Below are 14,215 nucleotides of genomic sequence, written 5' to 3'. Positions count from 1 at the left end.
GGAGGATCTCTTTTGCTTGTCATTCTGGTAGAATTCCTTTATCAACGTCACATCCAGAGAGTGTTGTGGCAGCTATGCTTTTACAATGAAGGTCAAAGACCCAATTTCTTAAATAGAATATTGAAGCTACTTTATTTAATGGTGTAAATAAACTGCTGCATGACTTATACACCAGTATTCTATTTGTAATAAAATGGCACATTAATTTACTAAGAAGACTTCATTTTTTTGTAATCAATGTTTTTACGTGAAATGGAGAAAAATGATCTAAAATGAGGCAATCACTTGTTCTTTTACACTGGAAAATCTTAATTTTAAACAGGTAATAAGAGAAACTGACTTGCGGCAGATTTACACTGCGGAAGAGAGGTACACTATAAGGAGGTCCTATTATTCCAACAAAATGATTTCCAGCAATACAGCACTAAGGGAAGCACAATTTCTCACTGTTAAAGTGGATGCAGATGAAAGGAGGCAGTTGGATGATCAACTCAGGGTATGTCTTTGCACAAATTCATTGCCTGTGAAAGAAACAGAATTCACATTTCTCTTCTATTTGTACAGTGACCTGCTGTAAGTTTTGAGATGTGTTTGGGTAATACAGTGGAAACCGGTTAAGCTGGACACATAGGGCTTAAGCGGCAACCGAGATTAACCGAAGTTCCCTACCTCTTCCCGCCCAGCAGAGGAGCGGTAACTCCTCCCTCCCATTGCCACTCACATTGGATGGGAAGAGGACCAATTAGCGGTGGCTCTGAGGTGATTGACAGTCTGGAGCCACTTGTGAATGTTTGGGCTCCACTCATTCACCAGCGGCTCAGCTGTCAATCAATTGTGATTTGACTCCTCCCATTCTCTCCATTGTTTCTTCCCCGTTCTCCCGCCCCCTCACTGCTTGACAGCTCCGAGCCGCTTGTGAATAGCTGGAGTCTGCTGTCAATCGCAGTTAGATTACTCCCATCTCCATCCCGGTGCCACTTGTGGCTGAATGGAGTTGCTCGAGACCCAGAAGGCATGAATGAATACATTCAGCAGCAACTAGCGCGGCATTTTATCCGGTTAACCGGATTGATGTACGACTCTGCCGGCGTATTTAAAATGGGTAAGAATACAAATGAATTGGGGCTGGCGTTTTGTCCAATTAACCCGGAGTCCAAGGTTAACTGGAGTCTGGCTAAAGTGGCTTCCACTGTACCTCTGATATTGGGAGGGAGCAAAGCCTGACGTTTTTTAATTTAATGGCTATTTCCCTAACAGTGAACACAGGTGGTGAACAGAGCTGTTGCATGTGTTAAAGTACCTGTGTGGAAGCTCTATTTGAGTTTGAGATTAGGCTGCAAGCCTCCACTGCTCTCAGAAATTTACCTGATATTGCTTTGCTTGGTTGAGTACAACTGGATCATAAGGCTAATAAAATATTTAATGCTGTTGTGATATGCAGCACAAAGCACATTTGTATAGTACTTCCTGCTCCACATCACACTGTATAGATGTATTTCGCCTACAAATATACAGTCAATTCACTTCACAATATATTTTATGAAGTGCTTTGAGACGTTTCGGCAGGGTGAGAACCTTTTGGGGTGGGAGCTGGGGTAAGAGACGATTGTATGTTGCATTCCAAAAATTTCAATGTGTAGATGCCATACATGGAATTCTGTATGATTTGGATACTATTTCAGACATCCAGGTGCCAAAAAAAATGCTCTAATGTGCTAATCTCTTAATAGTTTATTCTTGTAGGTTTACCTCTAGTTAAATTATTAATATAAACAGTGGGAAAATAAGGGGGGGGGAACTTCAGTGTGAACTAGTGTACATTGAAAAAAAGGGGCAGAGGAAGTACAAGTGCAGTTAATGCATCATTCTACACTCTTAGTCCTACGCTTATATGATTCACAGGAAATAAATACAAAGTTGGAAGCCACAGAATCGCGCATTGTTGATTTAACAGAGACACAGAAACGTCTTGAGCATGAAGATAACAATCTACGAGGGAAAAAAAAGGAATTGCAAGATTTGAGGGGGAAGAGAAGGCAACTGGAGCAAAAAATCAGTACAAAACATGACAGGTATGGTTGCTGCTTAAAATCTCTCCAAATGTTTGTTTTTGAGTATGATGTACTCTGTTAATTTCTAGTTCATTTGAAAATAGAAACAAAATTAAAGCAAGGAATTGAATACTTGTTTTATGATGAGTTGGTTAATTTAGATTAATATTTGTTACCCAGATGTATCTCATGAGAACAATAACAACATTACATTTGTATAGCGCCTTTCATGTCAGGAAGACATCCCATGGCGCTGGACAGTGTACAGCATTTCAGATCCGAGCAGGGATTGGGGGGGAGAAGGGAGGAGAGGGGAAGGGGGGTGGCCAATGGCATGGTCGAAGAGGAGGGTCTTGAGGCGGGACTTGGAGGCCTAAGGAGGGGCTGAGGCAGAGGGATTGGATGGAATTCCAGAGGTAAGGAGCAGAGTGGCTGAAGGCTCTCCTCTCAATGGTGGGGTGGGTGGGTCGGGGGATGTGGAGCAGGTCGGAGCTGGCTGAGCGGAAGGAGTGGGCGGGTTGATAGGGGGTTAGGAGGTGGCAGAGGTAGAGTGGGGCGAGGCCATGGAGGGCTATGTAGGTGAGGACCAGGATCTTGAACTGGATCCTCTGAAGGATAGGGAGTCAATGGAGTCCGGCAAGAATGGGAGAGATGGGGTCACAGAGGTTGGTGCGGGAGAGGACGCGGGCTGCAGAGTTCTGGATTATCTGCAGCCTGTGGAGGGAGGAGTTGGGAAGGCCGACAAGCAGAGCGTTTACATAGCCGGGCTTGGGTGTGATGAAGGCATGAACAAGAGTTTCAATGGCCTGAAGGGTGAGGTAGTGGCGGAGTCGGGCGATGTTACGGAGGTGAGGGAAGGCAGAGCGGGTCATGACTTGGATGTGGGGAAGAAAAGACAGTTGAGGGTTGAACAAACGCCTAGGTTCCTGACTGGCTGGTGAGTTGAAGTGTGCAACCATGGAGGTTGATGCTGCCAGAGCCTGAGTTGCAGAGACACTGGCGTGAGCCAATCAGGAGGGCCTCAGTCTTGTTCACATTCAACTGTAGGAGATTTGCCCTCATCCAGGACTTGATGTCCGACAGACAGTCTGTCAGGACAGCAGTGGTCCTGGAGTTGAGGGTGGAAGCAGAAATATAGAGTTGGGTGTCATCTGCGTACATGTGGAAGTTGACCCCATGTCTGCGGATGATGTCACCAAGGGGGAGCATATAGATATTGAAGAGGAGAGGGCCAAGGACAGAGAATAAATTGATGGGGATAAGCAAACCAGTGAAGACTTTTAGGCCTTTTTTTGGAGGTTTTGAAATGGGGAGAACTTTGCACTCTTAAGACATTTGAAATGTCTACTGATATTCACACATTCCACAGAGCTCAACTCAGTAAGGCAGTGTTGTATTGTGGAAACACCAGTATTTTGTCACATCAAATTTTTCTCTTCCCCCGTCCCCCTTATCCCAGATATAATAGTCCAGGTGCCAACCCCCAGCTTGGGTGCAAACCCTTAACTGTCCAGCGCCTTGTAACGTCCTTCTGATGTTAACTGTGTCCATTGGTCCATCAATAACTGCAGCATGAGTCTGTAACAATTCATAAACTCATTTTTGCTTTGACATTTCAACAAAATAACAGTTGTGTTGCCTTCATTGCACCAGGTTTTCATCTCCACTTACTTCACCTTGTGCTTTTCTACAATGAGTTTCACAATTTTGTTGGTGGTCATGTCAACTGAATTCAACAAGATTGATTATCACAATCATTATACTGGAAACTATAAAATATTAGTCACTGCCCTTCATGGAACTCCCAAGGGATGGTAAACTCTTGGTTATAAGATCCATCTCTGAATTGATTCTCTGCTGGTGTTTGACTTCATACGAGCCACCTTTCTTGGGTCCAAGAAGTACTTTGATTGTAGAAGTAAATAAACTGGAAGTCAGCCAGTTTAACTTTCTACTGTTGATATTCTCCCACTAATCTTTTCTTCTTATAGTCTCAAACAGATGTTGCTGGATGTTATTAACCTTCCCAATGAACAACAAAAAGCAAATGGAATAATTAAGACAATCTACAGTCAAAAGGCCAAACTAGTATCTGAATTAACACAGCATATTAAGGTAAATATCAAAGGAAGAGAGTTTCATTTCTGGCATTTTCTTGCCAATTTCATCTCTCGATAAGCTTCTTAGCTTTAATTGAATACATTCAATGATGACAAGGATTTATATAATTACATACTGCAAAATGGATCCAGGTAGTCACTTTTTTTTCATAGATGGCTGCTGTTTGTTTACTTGCCTCAGCCTTATTAGTTTCCTTTAAACATTAACAGCAGCAACTGCGGATGACTGATAATTGTGAAACGTTTTGAAGTCTTGTTTAACTCTGTGAATTTGTCGAGTAAATGAATTAGCCAATAATTGGACAGTGTAGCCTTGAAATATATAATGCAGTGTTTGAGATCCATAAAATTCAAACTCATTATAGCAAGGTACCAGACTGCAGGTGTGCATCAGATGTGACCAAATGACCTGGTCTTTTAGTGCAAAAAGGCAGCCAGTACATGTAAAGTGCACGTGGGAGTGAATTAGGTGTGCAGTACAATCGCATTATAAGCAAACCAGCTGTACCCATTGCAGCTACACTTGCAACCAAAGGATCCAGTATGGAATGTAGATTTCAGTGATACCATTCACAAACCACTTAACATGCCATAAACACTGCACGTACACCTTAAGGAAAACTGGCATACATGTTTAGATCATACATGTTTAGATCGTAGCTCATGAACGATAGAAGATCTTATCAAAGCTACGCTAACCAAAAGGGTTTACTGTGTGATCCGGCTGGTCCTAGAGTTATTGCAATGCAGCCATGCTGTTCTTTGTTCTTCAGTTTCATTTAATTGGCCTTCTTTCTTTTGTCTGGCATTTTTATTTGTACTTGAAAGGCTTGATGTTCGCTTAGGTAGATGTTCGCTTAGGTATCTTTATCTTGTTCCCGCTGCTGGGCTTCTTTTGAGTGCGTGCTACTTGCGTGGGCACGTAAGTGCTCTATGACTCATGGTGCCACAGTGCCACTGGGAGTCGGCTCGGCCACCAAGTGTAACTGGAGTGCGTGCTCTGTGACGCACGATGCCACAGCCTACTGCGAGTTGGTGCAGCCACCAGGTGTGACTGCAGCGCAAAACACAAAACTGCCATGCATGTGTGATGAGCTTGTTTAGGTCATAGCTCATCAACAATAGGAGATCTCCAAAAATGCCCATGACACTCCCAAATGTAAGGCCTTCCTTGATGAGGTATAAATCATGTCTCTACGTCAATCGGTTATTGAGATCTTGGCTGATACACAGATAGACATTGTCGGTTTATCAGTACAGAAGTATAGAAGTTTTACCGTGAATTGCATTACAATGGGGCTCCATTGTACTTAGAAGGATAGTTTCAGTAGATCCCAGCTATCAATTATCAGGCTCTGTGATTTAGTGCATGTGCCCAGTTATTCACACTTTGTTTATCTGCAATGGGGCCACTCCCAATTAATGTGGATTGTCAGTTCTTTAACGCTACTTTATTCGAGTATTGCCTTGGAATGCAAATCATCCATTCAGGATCAGTGTGAATTTGCATTTCTGAATCAATATGATGTGTTGTCTTGATTCCTGCAAACCGTACATTTGAGAATTTTGGAGGGGAGAGGAAAGAGATGGAGCATCTGAGTCTGAAAGTTTTCTTTTTTTTCAGGACTGCGTTACACTGAACATGGAGAAGGTTAGCTTGGTTCTTGAAAACGGCACATTAACATCGGAGAGGAACCGACTTGAAACTGAGTGCAAAGAAACAACTGCACAACAACAATTTAAAGAAGTATGATTTATTAAAATACGTCGCCCTCTCTCTCCCCTTCTGATTTTGAAACTCCATGCTCAACAAAGTGAGAGAGAAAAAGTAATTTTCCAATTTTAGCATCCAGCATTCGTGTCCAGCATTCCTAGATTGTGTGGCTCTGAATGGCCCCCTTTACTCTGTCCTAACAATCCACTCTCGGCCAATGTCGTAATTTATTTTCCACATTTCCCAAACCCAGGCATCCTTATGACCATCCTGAATGGAGTTGACCATTAAGTGTATTGGTACGTGTAGGGATTGCATTTATTTTTCACTTCATGTGAAAAACTCATTTCATGCTGAATTCAATTCACAAAAGGACCTCTTGTTGGTAGAGAGAAGACACTTGTCCAATCACATTGGGCTGCATTTAACCAAATAAGCTGCCCCGTTTGTGTACAAAATACAGTAAAATCCTGTGAAGGGCTTTGAGATGTCTTGATTACGTGATAAGGTGCTATATCAAATGCAAGGATTATTATAAGATCACTGAATTTTGAGTTTGATCAAAACTTTCTACGTTACCCTCTATGTTATTAAAGTAGAAAGATAAAAGTACATTTCATATTGTAAGATTGCATAAAAATTTGGGGGAGAAATGCAAGGACAGATTATTGCATTAAAAAAAGTTTACGTTGTGATACAATTCAATGTTATTTTGAATAAAACCAGTGTATTGCTGTGCAAAGCAATTCACATAACAATCTGCAACAAGTACTTGCATTTACATAGCACCCTTCACATGGGTAGAGTCTCGGAACGCCTTACGTTCTACATAATCTACGTCAACATGGTCCAACTTGTGGGCCTTAACCGGTCCACTGGGTGATTTATCTGGCCCGAGACCATTCCCAACATTCCAACTTCCGTTCCCTCCCTCCCTGGTGAACGTCCTCAGAGGCCGCTACAAGAGCCGGCTGTTGGGAGGACCCAGCGTGGAGAGTGAAAATAATACCGGTCGCTACTGCAGTCTGTCAGGAAGGCAAACGTGTCTTTTACCAACCAGCGGCATCTTTAGCAACTAACTGCCAGCTCCTGCTGCTACAGATAGTGAACCACCCAGCTGATTGGGAGAGAGGGATTAAGAGGCAGAGAGGGGTAAAGAGTGATTGAATGAGAGAAGAGAGACAGTGTGTGTAACAGAGAAAGGGGGAGTGAGAGAGAGACATTGAGAGAAAGGGAGAAAGAAAGTGATTAAGAGTGTGAGGGGAGAAAGTGAGAGAGGGAAGCGTTTGTGTGGGAGAGGGCGCAAGAACGGGTGAGATTGGGAGAGAGAATGTGAGGGCGAGAGGGAGAGAAAAAAACGGAGCGAGTGTAAGAGAGCAGAGAGATTGGGAGGGTAAGGGGATAGAGGGGGAGTGAGTGAGAGAATATTTGGAAGAGAGAGGAGGGGTTGAGAGTGATTGAGAAGGGGGAGAGAGAGAGGAGAAGTGAGGGCAGTGTTTCATGGTTCACTGTCAGGACAGATGTTCGGAACCTCACTCAGTCACCGCCAGGGGGGATCGAGGACAGACACTGATTGCCGTGCAGTTTCCTTACAGAAAGCTCCCTCTTTTCCCAGTGAGAAACTTCTCTTTCATTCCAACCCCCCTTCCCACCCTACCTCTGGACCACCCGGCCCAGCAAACATGGGCATGCTTCACGTCCCCTCACCCCATCCTCCCCACCATTGCCATTTTGCCCCCGCTGTCTGGAGTCCCTCCGACTCGCTCCCTCCCTCCCTCCCCTCTTTCAAGGCACATTAAGACCTAATTCTTTGACCACGCTTTTGGTGATCGGCAGTGTCGAGCGCTTTGAGGTGTCCTTCCAACATGAAAAAGGTGCTGTGGAAATGTTACGTTTTTGGAAGGGAAACACAAAATATTGGATAATGCGGCCCACGGACCTTTCTTAAATAGGGAATCTGTCCGTTGGCAGGCAAATGTTTGGACCACTCTGATCTACATGATGGTTATGAATGACTAGTTCATGAAGTAAGAATATGATGTACTTTTCATTACTGAGCTCTAATGCAAATATCAAAATTCTACATTCAGTTACTTAATAAAATCTAGAAGGTCTCTTTACTGCTGCTTAGCAGAAAACCGTACACAATTGAAATCAATTAGAAGAAAGGTTTACTTATTAAAGCTTCTGATAGCTTGCATCTTTCAAAAAGTTTATATGTGTCTGTAATTTATTGTAGACGTGTTCACTGAAATAATGGTTTGACTAATATTTACTGGAAATGTCTGGAGGTAGAGAATTCTTCTATTGGAGAGCAAGTTTTAAAGGAGATGTTTTTGCATCAATCCCGTTACTTCAATCTCATTAAGGAAATAATTTTGTGGATTACAGCAACAATATGAAGAGCTGGATGAAAAGAAGCGCAGACTGCTCAACACCTGCAAGGAATGCATGAAAGCAGCGAGGCAGATTTGTAATCTGGATGAAAATGATATCCCTCAAGAACTTATGAGAGTAAGCACTTGTGAATTGATCCATTTTTACTCTATAATAATAATAATAATCCTTGCATTTGATATAGCGCTTTTCACGTCGGGAGGACGTCCCAAAGCGCTTCACAGAACACACTGTAAAGTGAACTGACTGTATATTTGTGGGCGAACGCGGCAGCCAATTGCGCACAGCAATGTCCCACAAACAGTCATAGATTGAAAATGACCAATTTATTATCGTTTTGGGTTTTTGGAGGGATTATTATTAGACGTGTGGAGTAAGGAAACTTGCCCAAGGTTTCGCCCTGCCTGGAATTGAACTCAGGTCTCTCACTTGCAAAGCGAGTGCTCTAACCACTGAGCTACAGGACTCCACTGTACTCTGTACAGTGATTTAGTCTGCTCTGATCGCCTCATCATCCTGGGCGACTTTAACCTACACTTCACACCCTCCTGCTCCATCTCCACAGACTTCTCTTCCCTGCTCTCCTCACTCAACCTCTCCTTACACATAAACTCCCCCACTCACAGTCACGGCCACCCACTCGATTTGGTGATCACCCGGGGCCTCAGTGTCTCGGATGTCACTATTACCGACAAGGCCATCTCTGACCACTACTTCATCTCCTTCACCACCTCCACCCCCCTCCCCACCTCCACCAGACCCACCACCATCTTCTACCGCCCTTGGAAGAAGTTACCCCCACAATCCCTAACCGATGCCTTGGAGTCCTCTGAACTCCTCTCCCTCTGGCCTTCAACCCTCACCGACCCCTCTTCTCCTCTCTCCCTCCTCCACAATACCCTCTCCTCCACACTCGATACTCTTGCCCCCATCACTTCCCGCACTGTCTCCTACTCCCGCTCCTCCCCCTGGTACACCACCCACCTCCGCTCACTGAAAAGCCAGGTGCGGGCTGCTGAACGCACCTGTGTCAAATCTGGCCTAACGGTCCACCGACAAATCTGGCTGGACCTCCTCAAAATTTACCGCTCCACTCTAGCCTCGGCCAAGTCGTCCTTCTACTCCAGGATAATCCTGGAGGCGAAGAACAACCCCAGGCTACTGTTTTCCACCACAACCCGACTCCTCCGTCCCCCCCGCCACCCCGCGCAGGTCATCTCCTCCAACCTTCACTGCGAGGAGATGCTGGATTTCCTTGAATCCAAGATCAAGGGAATCCGCTCCGCGGTCACTTCCCCTCCAACTTCCACCCACCACCCACCCCTTCCCTCCCACACTCCGACTCCTACCCATCCTCCCCTACACACCTTCGTACCCGTTTCCCCACCCTCTGTCACTGAACTCATCCTATCCCTAAAACCAACCACCTGCTCCCTTGACCCCATCCCCACTCCACTCCTTATCTCCCAGCTCCACTTTCTTGCCCCACATATCACTGACATCATCAACCTGTCCCTCTCCTCTGGCTCTGTCCCCATTCCATTAAAAACTGCCATCATCACGCCCACCCTGAAAAAACCCTCCCTTGATGCGTCGCAGCTATCAAGCTACCGGCCCATCTCCAACCTCCCCTTTCTCTCCAAGGTCTTGGAAAGAGTTGTCGCCTCCCAACTGCGCTCTTTCCTTTCCACCCATTCTCTTTTCGAACCCCTTCAGTCAGGTTTCCGTGCTGCCCATAGCACAGAAACTGCCCTGGTCAAGGTCACCAATGATATCCTGACCATCTGTGACCAGGGCTCCCTCTGTCTCCTCGTCCTCCTCGACCTATCGGCAGCATTCGATACGGTCGACCACGCTATCCTACTCCACCGCTTGTCCTCCCACCTCAACCTTCAAGGCACTGTCCTTGAATGGTTTAGGTCGTACCTTTCTCACCGTCTTCACTTTGTCTCGACGAATGGCTTCTCCTCCACCCCCCGTACTGTCTCATGTGGTGTCCCTCAGGGCTCTGTCCTCGGTCCCCTCCTCTTCACCCTCTATATGCTCCCCCTCGGTGACATCATCCGCAGACATGGAGTTAACTTCCACATGTATGCGGATGACACCCAACTCTACCTTTCCTCCTCTACTCTCAACTCCACGACCACCGATGTCCTGACAGCCTGCCTGTCCGACATCGAGTCCTGGACGAGAGACAACTTTCTTCAGCTCAACGTGCGAAAAACCGAGGCCCTCCTGATTGGCTCACGTCAGCGCCTCCGCACCTCAGGCGCTGACACCATCAGCATCCAAGGCTGCACTCTCCACCTCTCAAAGCCAGTCAGGAACCTCGGCGTTTTGTTCGACCCTGAGCTGTCCTTTCTCCCTCACATCCGCACCACAACTGGCACCGCCTTCCATCACCTCCGGAACATCGCCAGACTACGGCACTACCTCACCCCTCACGCTGCTGAAACCCTGGTCCACGCCTTTGTCACCTCAAGGCTGGACTATGGGAACTCTCTCCTCGCCGGCCTTCCCGCCACCTCCCTCCACAAGCTGCAGGTCATTCAGAACTCTGCAGCTCGTGTACTGTCCCGCACCAGGCTTCGGGACCACATCACTCCCACCCTCGCTCGCCTCCACTGGCTCCCCATCCCCCAGAGGATTGATTTCAAGATCCTCATCCTCACCTACAAGGCCATTCACGGCCTTGCTCCCTCCTACCTCTCCAACCTACTATCCCCCTACCTACCTGCCCGTACCCTCCGTTCCTCTGGCTCCGGTCTGCTCCACGTCCCCCGCCCCAACCGCCCTACCATCGGTGGTCGGGCCTTCAGCCTCTCAGCCCCAGGCTCTGGAACTCCATCCCCCAGTGCCTTCGCCTTGCTTCCTCCCTTTCCTCCTTCAAGGCCGGTCTCAAAACCTTTCTCTTTGACCGTGCCTTCAGCTCCCCTCTCGACTCTCTTCCCCCTCCTCGCTCCCTCCCTTCCCTCCCCCTGACCATTTCCCCCCTCCTCTCCCTCCCTTCCCTCCCCTCACCCTGACCATTTCCCCCCTGCTCGGGTCATGACCCAACTGTGCAGCGCCTTGGGACGTCCTCCTGACGTGAAAGGCGCTCTATAAATGGAATCTTGTTGTTGTTGTTGTTAGTCCTTGGGAGAAAAGTCAGTCAAGATTTCCAAAACTGTATTTCCCTGAAGTTTTCTTATATTAATTCTTATTGGTAATAATCATAATTAGTAATTAACCAGCAACAATAATTTGTATTTTTACAGTGCCTTTCAGGTAAAAAGAACATCTTTAAACACTTCAGGACCAAAGGAAGCGTGTGGGGGGTATTAGAGGGCAGGTGCCCAAAAGTGCAGTCAACGACGGATCTTTAGATTGGTTTTGAAAGCAGTGGTGGGGGAGTCAGATGGAAGTCAAAAAGAGAGTTCCAAAGGATAGGACAACGTTTTTATAAAGTTATCCTCCAATGGAAAGGTGAAATAGGTGTTGGTGGGGAGGGGCATGAAGCAGTCAGAGTTGATGTAACAGGGAGTGGCAGGGGAGTAGAATAGCAGGCATTGTAGTGCAAGGGCATGGTGACATTTTAAAGTAAGGCTGAAGGTCAAGAAACCAATGGAACCAGACAAGGATGGGGGTGATAGACTTATGGAACCAAGTGCAGTAGGGAATGCAGGCTGAAGAATTCTGGATGATTTGAAGCTGTCAATGAGCCTAGCTAGGATGGGGGTGATCGGCTTGTGGAGCCTGGTATGGGAAAGGACACTTGCTCTAATATTCTGGATAGTATGCAGCTGTGTATGGAAGAGCTGGTAGTCAAACCTGGACATGATAAATGCATGGATGTATACTGTAGGATAGATGCCTTCGGAGGAAGATTACAGAATTAATAAATCCCAGTTCCTTTCTACTGCACATACATTTTTTGACCAGGACCACTTTTTTCCATCTTCGCTTCATTGCCCACCTCCATCCGTACCTTACAATTGACGCAGCTGAAACGCTCGTCCACACCTTTGTCACTTCCCGGCTTACTATTCCAATGCCCTCCTCACTGGTCTCCCCAGCTCCACCAAAAACAAAATCCAATTCAAAACTCCGCAGCCCAGATACTCATCCACACGAAACTCCGTACCCCCATCACACCAGTCCTTGCCAGGCTCCACTGGCTCCCAATCACAGAACAGATCCGTCTTCAAGATCCTCTCACTCGTTTTCAAATCACTTCATTTCTTTGAACCTCCCTAACCGACCTGCTTACCCCCCACTCCAGCCTCCTAATTTTCCCTCCACTCCACCATCGGTGGCTGTGCCTTCAGCCATTACGCCCCGAAACTCTGCAACTCTCTCGATCCCTCTGCCTTGCCCACTCCCTTTCCACCTTAAAATTCTGCCTAAAGACCTTCCTTTTTGATCGTGCTTACAGTCACCTCACACCTACTTCCCTTTCCCCTTGCCTTGTTAGAAGTCTTCATCACTGTGCTACCTTGCGTGAAAGGTATTATATAAACAAAAGTGGTTGTTTAATCCTTAGCATAAAGGGGATCTGCTCAGCTGCCTCTGCCCTTATGTCTACTAGCCTCTCCCCATCACTCCCTCCCACCCCAGCCCCTACCCATCCCGCCTTTGAACCTGTTCAAGATCCTCGTCCTCACCTTTAAGGCCATCCATGGCCTTGCCCCCTCCTACCTGTCTGACCTGCTGACTCCACGAGCCTGCCTCCTCCCTCCGTTCATCGGGCTCCGGCCTGCTCCATGTCTCCCGCCCAACCAGCCCTACCATCGGTGGCTGAGCTTTCAGCCTCTCTGCCCCCACACTCTGGAACTCCATCCCACAGTCCCTTCGCCTCACTTCCTCCCTTGCCTCCTTCAAGGTCGGTCTCAGGACCTTTCTCTTCGATCGTGCCTTTGGTCTCCCTCCCACCTCTCTGCCTTCCTTCACCCCTACACCACCCCTCCCCCATGCTCGGGCCCCGACACCTGACTGTTCAGCGCTTTGGGACGTCTCCCAACGTGAAAGGTGCTCTATAAATGTAATGTTGTTGTTGTTGTTGCTGTCTCCCACTCCTCTCTCACCACCACTATAACCCACATGCAACCGACCACCTGCCCCCTTGATCCCATTCTTACTCCTCTCCTTACCTCCCAGCTCCACCTCCTTGCCCCTCTATACAGACATCATAAACCTCTCCCTGTCCACTGGTACTGTTCCCACCCCATTAAAAACATCCGTCATCACTCCTATCTTTAAAAAAAATTCTACCTGGGCCTACCACTGCTCTCAAACTACCATCCCATTTCCAACCTCCTTTTCCTCTCCGAGGTCCTGGAATGAGTCATTGCTTCGCTCCTTCCTCTCCCGCCACTCCCTTCACGAACCCCTCCAATCGGGTTTCTGTGCTGCCCACAGCACAGAAACAGTCCTGGTCAAAGTGACAAATGACATTCTGTCCATCTGCGACCAGGACTCCCTCTGCCTCATCTTCCTCCTTGATCTCTCTGCTGCTTTCGATACTGTTGACCACTCTATCCTCATCCACCGCCTCTCCTCTCACCTCAACCTTCACGGCTCTATCCTTGACTGGTTCAGATCGGACTTCTATTATGCAACCAGGAGTTTAGTGCCAGAATTTAGCCAAATAAAGCATTGCTCTACCTTCAAAAGAATAGTAGGAATTGGGAGGAAGATGAAACAAAAGCATGAAAAGGATGTAAATGTTACTTTTTCCAAAAAAAACTTTGGAAGGATGTCAGTTAAAATAAAGTTGAAATCCTAGGCTAGAGAGAGAATGAGGAAAGGTGACATCAGCATTCACCTATAAAGTCACTTAGAATTTACAGTAAATAGGAAAAATAAGTCTTGCATTTGATATAGTGCCTTATCACGTCTTCTAGACGTCTCAAAGCACTTCACAAAGTATACTGCAAAGTGAATTGATTGTTTTG

At 46.7% G+C, this 14,215-nt stretch overlaps 1 protein-coding gene across 2 annotated transcripts in view; it reads left to right on the top strand.

Annotated features, from left to right (window-relative positions):
- smc5 (structural maintenance of chromosomes 5) overlaps positions 1-14,215 on the top strand; it is a 54,415-nt gene that overhangs the window by 23,390 nt on the left and 16,810 nt on the right. For both annotated transcript variants that reach the window (XM_042332728.1, XM_042332719.1), the window contains exons 14-18: positions 323-496; positions 1,903-2,072; positions 4,043-4,166; positions 5,796-5,918; positions 8,277-8,399. In XM_042332728.1, coding sequence (XP_042188662.1) covers positions 323-496; positions 1,903-2,072; positions 4,043-4,166; positions 5,796-5,918; positions 8,277-8,399 — 714 coding nt within the window. The remainder of the gene's footprint in view (positions 1-322; positions 497-1,902; positions 2,073-4,042; positions 4,167-5,795; positions 5,919-8,276; positions 8,400-14,215) is intronic.

This window comes from Callorhinchus milii, unplaced genomic scaffold (assembly GCF_018977255.1).
Source record: "Callorhinchus milii isolate IMCB2004 unplaced genomic scaffold, IMCB_Cmil_1.0 Scaffold1, whole genome shotgun sequence".
Classification (NCBI taxonomy): domain Eukaryota; kingdom Metazoa; phylum Chordata; class Chondrichthyes; order Chimaeriformes; family Callorhinchidae; genus Callorhinchus; species Callorhinchus milii.
This window is presented reverse-complemented; position numbering and strand designations above follow the sequence as displayed.